This window comes from Thunnus albacares, chromosome 7 (assembly GCF_914725855.1).
Source record: "Thunnus albacares chromosome 7, fThuAlb1.1, whole genome shotgun sequence".
Lineage (NCBI taxonomy): Eukaryota > Metazoa > Chordata > Actinopteri > Scombriformes > Scombridae > Thunnus > Thunnus albacares.
The window spans coordinates 19,582,688-19,598,880 of NC_058112.1; the positions used below are offsets into that span (position 1 = coordinate 19,582,688).

General features: G+C 40.4%; 1 protein-coding gene across 2 annotated transcripts in view; it reads right to left on the bottom strand.

Annotated features, from left to right (window-relative positions):
* Nucleotides 1–1,375: 1,375 nt before the first annotated feature.
* Nucleotides 1,376–16,193, bottom strand: part of megf11 (multiple EGF-like-domains 11) — an 81,144-nt gene continuing 66,326 nt past the window's right edge. The window contains exons 15-26 of one of the 2 annotated variants that reach the window (XM_044357794.1): nt 15,292–15,438; nt 13,814–13,948; nt 8,381–8,509; nt 7,638–7,766; nt 6,884–7,012; nt 6,604–6,732; nt 6,264–6,497; nt 5,565–5,734; nt 5,413–5,476; nt 4,393–4,437; nt 3,479–3,685; nt 1,376–3,227 (exon numbers count right to left, since the gene is read on the bottom strand). In XM_044357794.1, the coding sequence (XP_044213729.1) occupies nt 3,052–3,227; nt 3,479–3,685; nt 4,393–4,437; nt 5,413–5,476; nt 5,565–5,734; nt 6,264–6,497; nt 6,604–6,732; nt 6,884–7,012; nt 7,638–7,766; nt 8,381–8,509; nt 13,814–13,948; nt 15,292–15,438 (1,694 nt within the window). In that variant the 3' untranslated portion in view covers nt 1,376–3,051. Of the gene's footprint in view, nt 3,228–3,478; nt 3,686–4,392; nt 4,438–5,412; nt 5,477–5,564; nt 5,735–6,263; nt 6,501–6,603; nt 6,733–6,883; nt 7,013–7,637; nt 7,767–8,380; nt 8,510–13,813; nt 13,949–15,291; nt 15,439–16,193 lie in introns of both variants that reach the window. The other variant, XM_044357793.1, reaches the window with a different exon arrangement.

Genomic DNA, 16,193 nt, shown 5'->3' on the forward strand with positions numbered 1-16,193 from the left:
AGTCATTAAATTGAAAAATGCCCTTCTTATGTCGCAGCATCATACCTGCATTTGAACAAGAGTAGTGGGTTCAGCGCCTTTTTGATAGAATGTCATGCTGCAAAGCATTTGATTGAGAGAGTTTGAACTTTTTGCCTTTCAGCATGTAACCACCTCTCGGTCTGATGTCTGTTCAGTTAAATGAAATCTCTGTGTTGTTGCTGTCTTTAACTCTCTGCCCCTTTTTAGATGTGACATGAATTATTTCTGCATTGATAGGATATTCAACCAGCTACAAAATTGAAAATGTCTCTTGAGCTTTCACCTCGCCGCAGTGTGACCTCGTCTTTTTGTGGTTCTCTCTCTCTCTCTCTCTGTCTCTTGTACTTGGGTTGTATTTGGTCCATTAGCTTCTTGACTTACAGGCTGCATTTCCTTTCAGCGGGGCATCACTCAGGGTCTGTCGGCAGTCAGCTGAGCAGCCTGTCCATCATCCGTGGAGCCTTACTACAATCCGAACAGCTCAACTGTAGTGATCTGGCTCACTGGGGCTTCTCTTTGGGAACCCACAATATGACAGCAATCCAGCTCAGTAAAGACAGCTACATGTTCTTAATAGCTGGTCATATTTCACTTGTGTCAAACAAAAAACATAATTTATGCACACACATTTACTATGTATATATTTTCATGCTATTAAGCAGTTTGGATGTTGCTTAAAAAGACTGATGAACTGCTTTTAAATATTTCTGTGAGATAATACCATGATGTCATATTATAGACAAATGCTAGAAACTGAACAGATAGGGTACATATTAAATTGTAAATATAATTTGATTTTGCTTCTGTCATGTGTTTGATCACAGAACACTTGTTGCACCTGGGTTTTACAATGTAAAAAATGTAAAGTCAATTATAAATAGTTTATTAAAAAATGAATTAATTAAATTATTTTTTTCTGAAATCCAAAGACCTTTAAAACAGTACAATGCTGATTAAATCCCAAGCTGTAGAATTACATGTACATGTATAAATCATGTAGTTGTCAACTCTGCGCTAAAATACTATATGACATGAGAGCACACATGAATCTAGTTTACAAAGAATGATGTGTGAATAATTTTCCTCAACCTCAGAAGACAGAAATAGTGTCTAGACAACATTTGACCCTCTGTAATGCAGGCTGAAGTATTGGAAGTAACATTTCTCATTTGTTAGAGTGGAATCTTTCATTCATCAGCATCAAATCAGTCTTGTCAACATGAAATTGCCCTTTCATTGAATTTCAATATTCAGAGTCACAGATGAAGAGAGACACTTGACATGAGAAAAACTATATTCACTTCCTCTCTATCAGGGGTATTAACCTGACTGAAACAGGTTTCTGATGGCAGAATAGGCTTTTATTTGAAACTTATGTACCAAAACAACAAGCAGCATTGATATGACAGCAACTGGAAAAAATACCTTCCTCAGAGGAAAAAAAAAAGTCACATAAAATATGATCCACTGTCAACACACTGGTCAAAAATGGCATAATGTCCAGCACTAATGAAATGCTGTCTGGGCATCGATTGTCAACATGTTATTGCTTCTACAGAGGGTGAAATGGAATTCACATAGTGAATGAATAAATTCAGTTCAATAAATAACAGAGTTAATCCGCCTGATACAAACATAAAATATTTTATAAATGGACTTTTTACATATGGATCCCTTTGTAATTACTGCACAGGGTATTTGTGGGTCTTGAACTAGTCAGATGAAACCTTATTTTCAATTTACAATCTGACAGAGAGAGAGAAAGAACAATTTAAATAACTTCAAAAACAGTTCACAAAATGACACTGATCATCTCACAAGAAGATAAATTGTGTGTTATCTACATCAGTGGGTATCCATAATCTGATCATGCTCATCTTTTTTTTTTTTAATTCTAGTGTCACACTGATAAAATTCACCATCACTAATATAAATTAATAAATAAAGCAATTGTTTTTTATAAATACAAAACATAAGGGTCAAAGCAATCCCTTCTTAACACCCAATATTTCAAAAATGTAAACTAAGACATTTGCAAGAAAAAAATGCTCTCACATAGAAAACAACACAATATCCGATCACTTCATTAATGTGGGGGGAAAAAAATCCAAACTTGAGACCTATGTTTGTAACTCTCAATAATGCAATAAATGCATGAGCTCTGGTGACACGTCCAGATACGCTCGTAGGTCCGTGGCCTCATTTGAACTGCAATTGAAAAGAAGCTCTTGAGTTTCTGACAAGGATCACATTAGTATCGACTGCGTGATCATTACTGGATAACAGCGAATAAAGGACCATTACAATATTTTACTATTAATCCATGCCTTGTCAGCTTGTTTCACTCTCATCTGGGTTTCCATGTTTAACATTTAGAACAGAACATACTCTACTAATTCTTCACTTCTGAGTGGATGATCATAATCATCTCATGTCAGCTGTGCTGTGGTCTGCAGCTGCAGCACACAGTGTCAATTCATAAACGCTGACGTCTTTATAAGGTAAATCTTTGCCTGCTTTGACAAGTCAATGGTTTTGTACATTCCTTCCTGTGGAGAAAATCACTTCTCTGTTTAGGGGACATTATAGACACTTGGCTGCCCTTGAGTAGTGAACCTATATTTTGGGGCTAAAAATGAGCGTGAGGATAGCCTCCCTGTAAATAATCTGTCCATCCAATCCATGTGTGCCACCCTTAGCTCTGTTTGGAACCATTATGTTCCACTTCAGAGGGTCCATAAAGAGCTGGGCAGCAGTTTGAGTGATCAGTTATATAAGAAAATAAAGAAGTGGGTGAATGGTTGCTGGTGTGTGGGACACTCTTTTCTCCCCTCCCTCCTTCAGGGCCACAGAAAGAGTGTGGGAGCCAAAGAGAGCAGGGTCCAGAGGAGCTGTGGCTGTCCCTCCATCTCAACATCTCAGTATCTAATTGACCACACATGGAGACAGAGGGAGGACCGTTGGTTGAAAGTTGGCTGAACGTTGCCTGGATGCCGGCACGCTGTCAGGGCCGGACGGAGGATGTGCCCTCTAGAGCAGCGAGCTGGGGCTCTCTGGGGGTGGTGGGGGTGTGTGCGTGGGGCTGTGACGCATGGGCAGTATGTCATAGTGGCTGGGGATGTGGCTGCTACGGGGAAGGTCATAGGGGCTCTGGGAGAAGCCGGTGGCCATTCCATTCGGTCCCTGCAGAACGCTCACCGTTGGCTCTGTGATAGTTTGGGAAAAGAGGAGGGAAAAAGTGGGAGAGGCATGTGAAAAACACCGAGGATGAAGAGTGGCAAGCACAGGCTGAGGAAAAAGGAGCAGAGCGAGGTGCATGCAATACAGAAGCAGCCCACATTTCCTCTTATCAAGGCTTACAAAGTCTGTACAGGTTCACAGCCGGCGACATGACCAGAGAGGCCATAAGCTGCAGGACCCTGCTGAGCTCCACACACCAGAGCAACAACACACTCACCAACATCATAGACATTCCTGCTCGCACTGCCCAGGAGGGTGGCAGTGCCTCCAAAGGGCACTTCACGGTGGGAGGGGGACTTCATCTCCACATAGCTGTTCTCTGTGTGCTTGCAAGCCAGCCCTGGTGGGTCTCTAATGGTGGCGTATGGATTCTCACTATTCAGGGAGCAGGAGCTGTTGCTGCACATGGAGCTCTTAATGTAATCTGCAATAGCCGCCAGACAAGGACATATTCAGTATCAACAAAGATGAAGAGATTGTCACAGATGTATAGTAGCGATATTAATTCTAGACTCTGATATTAGTATTAAAATTAAATAGACATCAGAGTGTGGCCAAAAGAATGGCAATGAAATTTGTTGCTATTCTGAAGAAGTTGTACTTCTTTTGTCTCCGACAGGTGACTAATGTTGGCATATAGTAATCAGAGTACAAAGGGGAGAGAGTGGAAGGCTTATCTCATCCATAACGGTCTCATCAGTCTGATAAGAGGCCTCATTAGAGACCGCAGCAAAGCTCCTTCAGACCACTCTTCACACCCCTGGGTCCCTCACATTCACCACCGACTGCACAGTGTGGGAGACGAAGTGATGTATCGGGTGCCGAGCCATAGAGAGCAATTACCATTGGAACAAAACCTCAGCCCACCATGATCTTGTCCAAAATGAGTTTTCACATAAATCACGGAGAATATAAGGAATATGGGATTTTGGCTCAGAGACATAGCAGTCTCGGTAGGGAATAGAAACCAAATAGGGAAATTGATACATGGGCTGCTGAGCATAAAAGGATTTGTATTATTAGTACTGGTGAGGCTGAGCAGGATTCCACATGCATTATCTGTCTGCACACACACACATACATGCAGTAGACAAACACGCATACACACTGTTGTTACAATTAATTATTTACCTTTTCTGGAGCCTCTCTGTGCCTGTGTCTCCCCCTGTTGAACATCTGTTAGAAATGTCAAAACATCAAAGTCAAACATCACATATGAATTCCCCCTGACAGGAAACCTCTCATTGAGGTACAACTTAGTATGTCTTCTTTTAGAAAAATATAAAGAATGTGTTTGTGACGAGTTATTAGATGTTTCATCCGCTTACTATCGTCTTACCCCAAGGCTTACATGCTTCCATTATCAACCGTGGTCATGATGGGATGGCCAAACATCAAAACATCATGATGAGCCGACAAACTTGTCTTTAAGAGTACATCAGTCTATTACTTCAGTACATCGGAACGCACATGCAATATGTTTTTTAAGAGGGACATGTCATGATGATTGATCTCCCATGTAATTTAACACAAACGGGAAATGTGCTCAACAAATCTGACTCTTAAGTCAAGCATGTAAAGAATGAATTGTGGACATTTACATTGTTGCATACTGCTTAGCAGCAATAAGCCTGTAATCAGTACACAAGCACAATTTCACCACACACCACAAACTAAAGAGACTACAACCATGATTTATGTATTTAATATTATATCTTCTCTAAAAATGAGATACACTTAGATAGTACAGATCATAAACTAGTAATTTCAGCCATTATTGTTCTTTCAGAGTTAATTTTCTATAATCCACAGCCCAAGAGTGCAGTATTTGACCCAGTGTAAGCCATCATAGAGGAATTCGCCAGAGGGGGAAGTGAAAGAGCGCTAATGAGCTCACAATGACCCCTGTTCACCTCGGCACCACTGCTTTCTCTTCCCTGCCGCATATCTTATCAAAATCAGAGCAAAGGTTGTGTCTAACAAGAAACCCCTGGTTCATCTTCATTCACAGCAGGGTAGCTGTGTCCAGGCTGGTGCAGATATGAGGTTTGTACTAATGATACATGCGTCTCTGCCCTTGAAGCACCGACACTACAAAGTCCAAATTCAGGATGTATGTGGCGTATCATAGTAAGAGAGAGTAAAACTGACCTAGGTCATTGAGGTTGCAGTAGGCTCTCCATTCAGAGCCATTTCTGTTTTTCAGGGTGCTTGACTGTGAAAGGAAGAACACAGATTAATGTTGCCTTCAGAGTACTTTACTAAGAATGCTCGTCTTGAGTATATGTGGAGAGTGACCATACTTTGAGGGTCAGAGAGCCGTCCAGATTGCTGGAGATGGTAGAGACAACATTGCACTGGGCCACCGTGTGGTAACTGGGGTTGGAGAAGCACTGGCCAGTGCTGCTGCTGCTGTTCTGGCTCTGATTTACCTCAGCAGCACTGGTCCTCATCGCTACAGTGCTGCCACACTCTGAGGGTTCAAACAATAGGTTGAGAGGTTTGAAGAATAAATATAACAATTAATGCCCATGAGGTGGGACCCAAAAATTCTAGGAAGCCATCGATAGCACGAGAGTAGGATGTAGTTATCCGATTTCCCATGTATGCCTACAGCTTGGTGAAACTAAAAAAGAGAAGAATTGCCAATGTGGAAGAAATCCAGGAAGAAATGCAAGAGGTGATGAAACATAATTACAGGAAATGTTTCCAGGAATGGGAGAAGCACTGGGACAAGTGTATTGCATCTCAACGAGAGTAATTTGAATGGGATTAGAAAGGAATGATTTATAATGATTTTTTTTTACAATTCTGGGAATTTTTGGGTCCCCCTATTATCTTCAGAGCACTGATACACATTATGCATACATTGTAAGATGTATGCCTGTTTTTTTGCCAACAATGAACGACATTTAATCAAAAACAAATATCCAATTGATGGACAAATGTACAGTAATTAGTCATAGCAGGTGAATGTTTTGAGTAGTCTCACAATATCTCACCAGACAGGGAGTAGTCAGTGTTGGTGATGTGCATTGCCTGTGTGTAGGACACACTGGGATGGATCTCGTGACCTTTGTCCCTCTGCCTCTGTCTGTACCACACAAACAGACTGAGCATGGCCATGATGATGAGGAGGAGAAAGATGATGCCCATGACAGCCCCTGCAGACTGGCGCTCTGAGCCTCGTGCTGGGCTAATCTTAGTGTAGGGGTTCAGCTCCTCCATCATCAGAGCTGCTACAGGGAAAACACAGAAAGTGGTTCGTTTGAACACTGTGTACACATCTGTGTTTGAACAATAATACAGCAGAGAGCCTCAATCATCTGGATCACCTCTCACCTTGATCGCAACGGATGCCTTTATATCCGGGGCTGCAGTAGCATGTTCCAGTCACGTAGTCACAGGTAGCATTGTTCAGGCACTCACACAGCTGCTGGCAACCATATCCAAATGTACCGGCAGGACACTCTGCATGGGAGAGAGGTGCATTACTATATCCATCAAAATTAAAGCACTTAGAGAGTGGGAGCCAAAGTGTTTATAGAACACACACACACACAACTAAAATCATCCACAGGGTAATTTTACACAAAGCTAAAATGTGCTGGGCCTACTCAACTCTGCTCACAGCTCATCCCAATGAAGCCTGTTCGACAAGCACACTGGCCAGTGATGTGGTCACAGTCTGCGCCGTTTTGGCAGCGACACACTTCAGAGCAATCCCTGCCGTAGAATCCTGAAGGACAGCCTGGGACAGAGATGTATAAAATGTTGGGGTGGGAGGGGTAGAGAAACAAAGAGAGGGGGAGACAACATAAAGAGTCAAGGTCATATTGCGGGGGAACAGGAAAATCAACACCAGTCAATGTCCCTGCAGCATACACAATAAGGGACAATGTGAATGAATGGAAATGAAACATTTCCTGCTTCAGCAGAAAATGCAGTTATGGTGTTAACATGGCACAGAGGTGGAAGTAAAGAACAACACAACTGAAAATAGTGGGACACTATATGAGACAAAAAAGAGAAAACATTTAAAATTAATGTCATTTCCATGCACAATGGCAGGAGCATGACACCACAAAAAATAATGAATAAAACCCTTAGGGGATAGATAATGGAATTCAAATTAGTCGACTGATGTTGATGATCTGCACTATCCCTGGATGAATGACTGGAATGAATAATGAGCAAATTAATCAAGTGACCATTAGTTTTATTTTAATGTTACTTTCTCTTAAAACCTGTAAATGAAAAACTAATATCCAGTTGTCTGAAAAAATGTTTCATGTCTCACTTGTCATCTCCTGCAGTTCTGTTGGACTGCCAGTAGATGACACTGTGTGTCTACTAACTGTATAGGAGAGACTCACGCTGTGTGCAGTAGAGTCCGGTCCAGCCGGGGCTGCACCTGCACTCCCCATCGTAGGCACTGCACTGGGCTCCGTTGTGACAGTTACACGAGTTGAGACAATCAGGGCCCCAGTGCCCAGAGGGACAGGCTGCAGACGCCAGAGACACAGTCAAGCTCATGGTCACACAACCTATACATACCAGTATACTCTATCTCCTATGCATGCACATGTGAAGTAAATAAAAACATGTGTTTGAAGAAATGCCTAGATATTCTCCACACACACGTACTGTATACCAGACTGGGTGCTTTACACAAACCTTCACAGAAAATCCAGTGTGATTTTAACCCTCAACCAGCCCATAATTTATAATATGTGAGCAGACATAGATGTCAGGTTGAATATCCCAAATGAAAGCACTGGTAATATAACATCTACCTGATCATAAGTTATTTTTACTTTAAGCAGTTAATGCAATAAAATACCACACATCAATTTCCAATAGCATGATGGCTCAAAGCTCTGCTAATGATCTTTGGCCTACAGTGTTGTAAATCAAAGAGCATTATGTATTACAACAATCATTTAAGCAAGCTATGTGTTTTACATCAGCTGGGGCTGAGGGTAGTTCTTGGAATGTGTAAGGTCATGAAAATGATTAATGTGTATGATGGTAAATGTGAGAGAGAAATTAGGAGTGGAGACAGACAATGAGAGGAGGAAAATAAGAGAGAAAATGAGATGAGGGAGAGAAGCCATACCCTGAGAACAATCCTCTCCTATCCAACCAGGGAAGCACTGGCAGGAGCCATCGATGGGGTTGCAGGTGCCGTTGTTGGTGCAGAGGCAGATCTCAGCACAGGCCCTTCCATATCTGCCACTTGGACAGACTGCAAAACACAGAGAGCAACAAATCACTTTACAAAACAATCCTGATCTGCATATTATCACTAATACACAAAGACTAGTAAAATCCATTAACATTATCACATCAAATTTGGACACATTATTGTAAGCATATTTGTGCAAACAACTCATTCAGTGAAAGGTTGTGTAAACATACTCCTCTAATGGATGATATTGTTCTATTTGAGTGGACATGAAGTGGAGTGATCTGTTTAGACAAAAGCAGGAGTCAATCACTGCCTCCAGTGGCTCCACTGCCCTATTTCCACTCACTAGAGTGGAATGACTGATGTGCCACAGAATTAAAATAGACCATGTACACAGACCACTGTATACATTTTTTATGAAATTAATATTTTAATGCTCCCCGGCACTCTTCAATAAAAGATGTCATATCCAATGAAACCTCCATTGTGTTTTCTTGTTGGACTGTGGGACAAATTGGACCAAGGTGTATCTAACCATCAGGATCAGGGAGCTGCAGCACCAGCACATACATCAAAGGTCTCATATAAAGAGAATAGCCCAGCGTTAGAAATATCAGATAAGGTGGCTGGCTGTGAGAGAGATTGGTCTGATTCATTTTCACATGGGGTGATTTTAATGATTACATTTCAACTGGCTTTCCCCTCTTCTCGAGAGCTCTTTCAAGCCCCTTCAAGCAGGTTGTCATTAGGCTATGAGGTTGGCTCCCCCATACAGCTGCTTTTGGGGATTCAAGCCTCGACACACCGGGAGAGCTTCATTAGGCTGGGACTTTGTGTGCTGGACAGAGGACAAGTGAGGACACCAGTGGGGCTCAACAACACTAAAATGTGCATGTTGTTGGCTACCTTCGTCCCTCATGGCCTAACGCCTGCTCACCAGTAATTACGGTCCAGACAAATTAGGACTGGCTCTCGTTTTTTCTTTTTCCTTCCTTCAGCTAACCTATTAAACTTTTATTTGTAAGACATTGCTCAGAGCCATGAAAGAGAATTAAAAAATCCCCACTGCCTTTCTGTAATTTCTTTTTTTTTTTAAAAAAAAAAAAGCTAAATTATTACAAGTAAAATCTACAGTACACTGGTGTGTAGGTGTCTTTCCTCAACAGCAGATTTTCATTTCGCTATGTGGCCAGTGAAGAACTACCTCTGTGCAATTAAACGCCCTTGGTCACACAAATTGTCAGTCAACTGTTAATATTTAGTTGGTGAAAACATTGATAGTGAGGAGACAGAAAGAACTACAATGATAATTTTACATTTTATAAAAATTTGACAGTTTGTTTATAGGCATTCTTTTAAATGGTCTTGCCTTTAATACACATGAAATACAACAAGACGAATAGCTACATCAATAAAGAAACACTTGTGATACTTTTTATGAATAAGGAAAAAAAGTGTCCACATACTGGATTAAAGCTTTTTACTATTGGTTGAAAAAGGCAAAGTTTCATCAGGCAAATGGCCAACATGTCAACAGCAAGGCATATATAGACACCAGATTAGTTACATCATACCAAAGTCATCACAAACACAATGTCTGGCAACAATCGACAATCCTTCTCTTGGAATTGGTATTTAAATTTTGTCTTTTTAAACCATAGCCTATCTGGTCCTTTAAAAGTTGTTTAAAAAGTTCTGTATGTTGCATTTCTCTCTCATTATATATATTTTGCAAACATTCATTAATTATTGGGCCATTCTTTGGTTATGTATTGTTGTGGGAACTGTAATTCTGTAAAACTTTTTGTGACTTTCTTCAGGCATTGATATTGAGTTGATCTTGATCAGGTGTTGATTATTGCCAGGAATTGTGTTTGTGATGACGTCTGTATGATGTAACTATTTTGCTTTTATGCTTTCTCTTTGTCATTTTGGCCATTTGCCTAATGAAATGTTGCCTTTTTCAGTCAGTAATAAAAAGACTTTTGGGAGCTATAATGTAGTGTATGGACAATCTAGCTTTTGCCTTCATTTCATTTATTGTCCTGCACCTCACTTAAATATAGTATGGGGTATGCAAACACTATCTCTTTACTTTTTATGAGTTTGATATTTATATATTGTCAACACATTACATGGAACAAATATTCTAATTCTAAATTGTTGATATAATCTTGTAAACTGCCAACAAGATCTTCCTACATGATTAAAAAAACATTGCCATAGAAATACACAAAGAAATGTTTGCCTTGTTGCCTTGAAACTAGATTTAACAAGAAAAACAGACCTGCACATGTGTTGTTTCTTTCTCTCTATGTATTCATGAAAAGCAATTTATATGCAGCTCTCTTTGCAGAATCAGGGAGAGGGACATTTACTTGACGTATCCTTTGTCTGAAAAGTGAGCTCTCAGCAATATTCAGGCCTCTGTTGAAGGTTGATTTTTTTTTTTTATCTTTTTGGTCTGGGATACACTGATAATAGCCATTATTTAAAGTTTCAAGGCTGAGATGTCAGTGTGAGAGGCAGCAGGTCATCCGTTGATCTTATTAGAGCCACTGAGCACAGCAAGGACTGTGGAAATGTGTACAGGTGTCCTCACAAAATGCTGACACAGAAGGATTTTATAATTTATGCTATAACCACTTGTTAATTTTAACACTGTAATATCTTTATTTGAATTCCTGTAGGACATTATGCTTTCTTTCTTTAATTCCACTGAACCCTCCTGGAATTCCAGAGACATGGGATGGGGGTTTCACTTAAGAGATGAACTGACCTTTCCAACTCTCCAAGTGGGGGTTGACAACTGACACTCGCCAGACCAACCCTGGTGTGCTAAAAAAATCCTTCCTAAGAGACCATTTCTGACAAAATAACTAAATTAACGATTGAACTAAAGGCATTTAACGACCCATGGATCATTTGAACCGGAGAAAGGACCAGACAACTCCACATAACCATGGACACAGACTCCCCATTTGGGGTTCCGCTTATCGCCAGACCCCTGTTATAAATCTGAAGTAGATTCCTTAGTGAGTTCTCACTAAGTAAAACCCTTATTATAGCCAAATCTGAACTTAATGTAAACTAAATGTCTAATCATGTAATGTTGTTTGTCATAAAATTGCATGAAGAATGGTATAACTTTGATAACTGTGTGACGATTGAAGATGACTGAATTAATAGAGTTAATCATATTTTGATAGCTAAATTATACAAGAAGTCATATTAAATGAGAGAAGAATGCCGAGGTGCTTTAACTTTTATTTCACTATGGTACTAGACATCTAGATTTTTTGAGAAGTTAAGTCAATGAAGGTTGAATTTCTAAATATCATGAGGTAAGTGTTAAGTTGAATGTGTAATGTTTGGTATATTCATATATAAACTATGGTTTTCCTGAATGGTTTGACAATATACTGCTGTCTACAATGTTGACAGGAAGGATTCAGGCATAGTGACTCTGAAGTGTGATTTTGCGCGAAAAGTGTGAATTTAAAGTCTCTAGTGTAGAAGCCAAATAAAAATGCCACCTGAAACCAAAACATCATAAAACAACCCCACCTTAGAAGTCCAAAATTAATATTCATTAGAACTTTGGCACAAAAAACTTTGTGCCAAAGTGACTAAGGACGGGCTGGTCCTCAGAAATGTTTATTCTCTTAAGTTTTCCTTTGACATCTCATCCTTTTGTTTTTCGACTAAAGTATGCAAAGTTTTAATCTTCAACTGAAACATGTTCAGTTATTATTTTTAGTTGACGTTATAGTTTTGCAGTCTTAAATTTCAAGTTTTCCTTTTGAAGTTGTGCTGACTCACATGAAGTTTTAACTTTACTTGATCCCAAACAGAGATTGAGTGTAGTAAGAATAAAGCAATAAGCCACAAGAGGGGGTGTTAGGCACTCCGCTCTGCATTGTGCCAAACAATGCCCCTTAGCTATTCTAAAATCACTGTAGTAAACCACAGCCTTGTGTGGTTTACTGCCTTTATAAAACAACCTCTACATATACCTGGCAAGGTTTCACAAAATAAACACACAGCAACAAAAAATGCAATAATTTATTAATAACAAATAATCATTCTTCCGCAAAGCAATGTAGCTCTTCAGTAACATTTAGCAGAATGGTTGCCAAGCAACACACAGACGCAGTCAGACTGGTCAAGCATGCTTAAAGATTAGGGTGATTATTAATATTTAACTGGATATTGCCATTAGTTGTGCAATTGTTGAAGTAGTGTTCAATTATGTTAGCACTCCTCTTTGCTGGTAAAGGGGTGTTTGACTCTGGACAGGTATGCTGAATGTATGAGGGGAAAAGTCACCGCACCACCGCAGTCCTACCTACCGACTCTTCAGCACATTGCCCCCCAGAAAACAGAGTCTGTCTCCAGCAGGGAGAGCCAGATGGTGATTATATGATTTTGGACAAAAAACTTGACCTCACAATGTCATGTTGGGTCAGGATCTCTCTCACAACACATTCTTATAGGGTTCCTGCTTTGTTTCTTGACTTTTCCAGCTCTTCAATTTCTCTCTCATTAATTTCAGTGTGTCTCCTTCCTTTTTTATCTTCCTCCTCTATCCCGTCCCGTCACAACAAAATCTGACATTTTGTATAGATGACTAATTGGCGCATTAATACTGTGGTAATGTAGTCACAGGTGTGTGTTTATAGAGTATTTTACAATGGCTTTGGATGCGGCTCAGCCAATCATAATCAAGGACCAGAACTATCCGTTTAATAAAAGTTATTCAACATGCAACAAAGATCACAAAAACTCAACAAAAGCCTGAATTTAACACTGGTCTGTGTTGCACAGAGAACCACTGGTTGTCTGCTCAGCTGACCTCTTAGCATCCCTGATTTTAAAGTTCCTTCTAGTTACTCATATGTTTTACTATTGTCTTTATCTTTTATTATTAGGACGTTTTACTACATTGAATAAATGTCTTCATTTATCTTAAGAAGTCATTTTAGGAGACATGGTCAATGTTTCAAAAATAACTTACTGTTTCATGTGACTGATTAATTGATTAAATCGAGACAGATCAATTAAACATATGTTTGTCTTCCAAAAGCAAGAGTGGTGCCGTATCAAATGAGGAAAATAATTAATTTACCGTATTAAATACCCTACGTTCATAATGCCTTATTGTCTTATTTCTATCCTTGTCATTTCCTAGCCTTTCAAAAAGATTTTTGTATTTTATGTCAAGACAAAATGCCAGGACATTTTCAGATATAAACTGTAGTTACCATTTTCCAGTAGCAATGACAAAAACTTCACACTGAATGAATTTGACAGTAAGTGAAACTGCAGGAAAAGGTCAAGGAGACACAGAAAGCTACTTGCCTTGGTTGCACAGGGAACCGGAGAAGCCGGATAGACACTCACAGTGGCCCGTGATATGATGGCACGGCCCAGTGCTATGCACACACTGTGGGCATGACTGGCTGCAGCGGTGCCCATAAAACCCCGGAGAGCAGACTGCAGCGGCAGAGCATGGCAGGAGAGGAGAGGGATTCAGTCAACAATGTAGGCAGAACAAGAGGTACAGTATATAGTAATGAAAAAGGGCATGACAAGAGCGATCAAGGGGCTACAGAAAAATCAACGGCTGAAGAATTAAAGCAGAAAAGACGAAGAGAGACAGAAAAGGGAGAGGGAAAGCAGAAAAGTCAGTCTTTAATGTAATCACTCCCATTTCATCTGCTGCCAGAGATGGGAAAGTAAAAGAGTTAAGAGAATCATGAAATTCTGTTTTATGTTAAGTCTTCAGAGCAGCTTGATTATCTATAAATGTCAGGAAACACACAACTATGAGTTAATAACAAAGACTTTATAGAAAGAATGGGACCCATAAAGATATCCAAAAGGTGATATAAAGGTAATTATACTAATATTTTGTACAAAGACCATCAACTTTGCAACCATGATAAGAAATAAAGGTGGAACCTTTAAGATTCATGTGTCTATTTTCATGGCCAGTAATTTGGGAGGATTACTGCTCCAATATTACTGTTCTCAGGAGGAGATCAGGTATTTCCAAAATACCTTTACGAACTGACAAAAACAACCTTGTTTGTAGTTTGACATCAGTGCGATATAAAGTTTACCCAATAGGTTTAGATTTGAGTTTAGAAGTCAAGGTGTGATACACCTTTATCACTCTCAGGGGAAACATGTAATCCTTCAATTAAACAGGCAAAACAGCAAAACTGCAGTTAAGAGGTTTTCTCCTGACAAGAACAGTATCTATGTAAACATTGAATTTAGAGGAGTAATCATTCACACAAACACACACACGCACACACAGGTTGTTTAAGACTCCCTCTTACATTCCACTCAAATTGATGTTTACAGGTTTGTGACTGTGAATTTCACTCCCAATCAGTGAGCTCATCACTTGAGAGCAGCTTCAGACGGACCCCATTCAGAAACCAGAGATGGCACTCCCAGCGAGCATGCCCTCTGATGAGCCTTGGGCGAGGACTGTGAATCTCCCACTGTGAGTTGGTTGTTAAGGACAGGGTAGGGGGGTGAGGAGTGTGCATGTGTTTATGTGTGTGTGTGTATCTGGGGGATTGCTGTAGGGGTAAAGACACTGTGATTAAATGATAGCTGTGATGAAGGGTTTACACTCAAGCAGTTATGACCGACAACTAAGTGCTTCTCCTCAGCTGGCTCACCCTTCAACAATTCTTGTAAGATCAAAGCAAGGTCAATACTGTGATGGAGTTTTTGTTACTATGCCACTCTTCCTCTCACTTCGTTACTTCTAAAACGTTTGGATAAAAAGAGGTTGCTTAGAGAAAGAGAAGGAGGCTCACTTCTTTTGCAGGACGTCCCTCTGTATCCAGGTGCGCACACACATGTGCCGTCCTCTGGAGAGCAGGATCCTCCGTTCTGACAGGAGCAGCTGACTGAACAGTTGGGCCCCCAGAAGCCTTGTGGGCACACATTATCGCAGTGGATTCCTGCAGGCACATTACAACAAGGAATATTCAGCAAATGCACACTAAGAAGGGAAAGACTGACATGCTGAAATATTCTAAGCAGCCTGCCATCTGTAGAAACACATTATCAAAGGAAAGCATTCACAATGTCTGATCACAGTGGATCTGTTGAGGGTTATTCACCCAGCATGGATCCCGATTCATTTCAGCCCTGAACGAAGAAGCTGCAGTTTGGAGTGGGTTGAGTGTTTTTTTTTTTTAGCTCAGCCCATCCTTTCAGACTCTGTTTCTCCTTTCCAAATGTATTTTATTTTTGATCTGACTGGGGCTCCCTGCCAGTGCACTGTGTTGATTAACAGGGTTGGGTCTCCAGAGGGGTTGAGCTTGTCTCCCATTCTCTTTCAGCAGAGCTGGGGTAGTGTACAGAGCCGAAGGGAAGTACTCAGGCTACAAGAGCACAGTCTGGAAGTGTCCCTGTGTGTTTGGCACAGCTCCAGCCAACAAACGCAAAACACTGCACCCATACAGGGCTCATGCTGTGCACATGAATGCATTAGCACATTCGTTGGAGCAGCACGTTTTCCCTCATCCATACCCATGCATTCGAAAACTAAAGAGCAAAGTCACATGTACTGTACATATGCATAGGTCCATAAAATAAAATATGTCGCTGTAAACACACAGGCAGTTGCACACACACACACACACACACACACACAAATACACACACATAAAGTCACATACTCTCACACACGCACACAAACTCTGCAACCTTT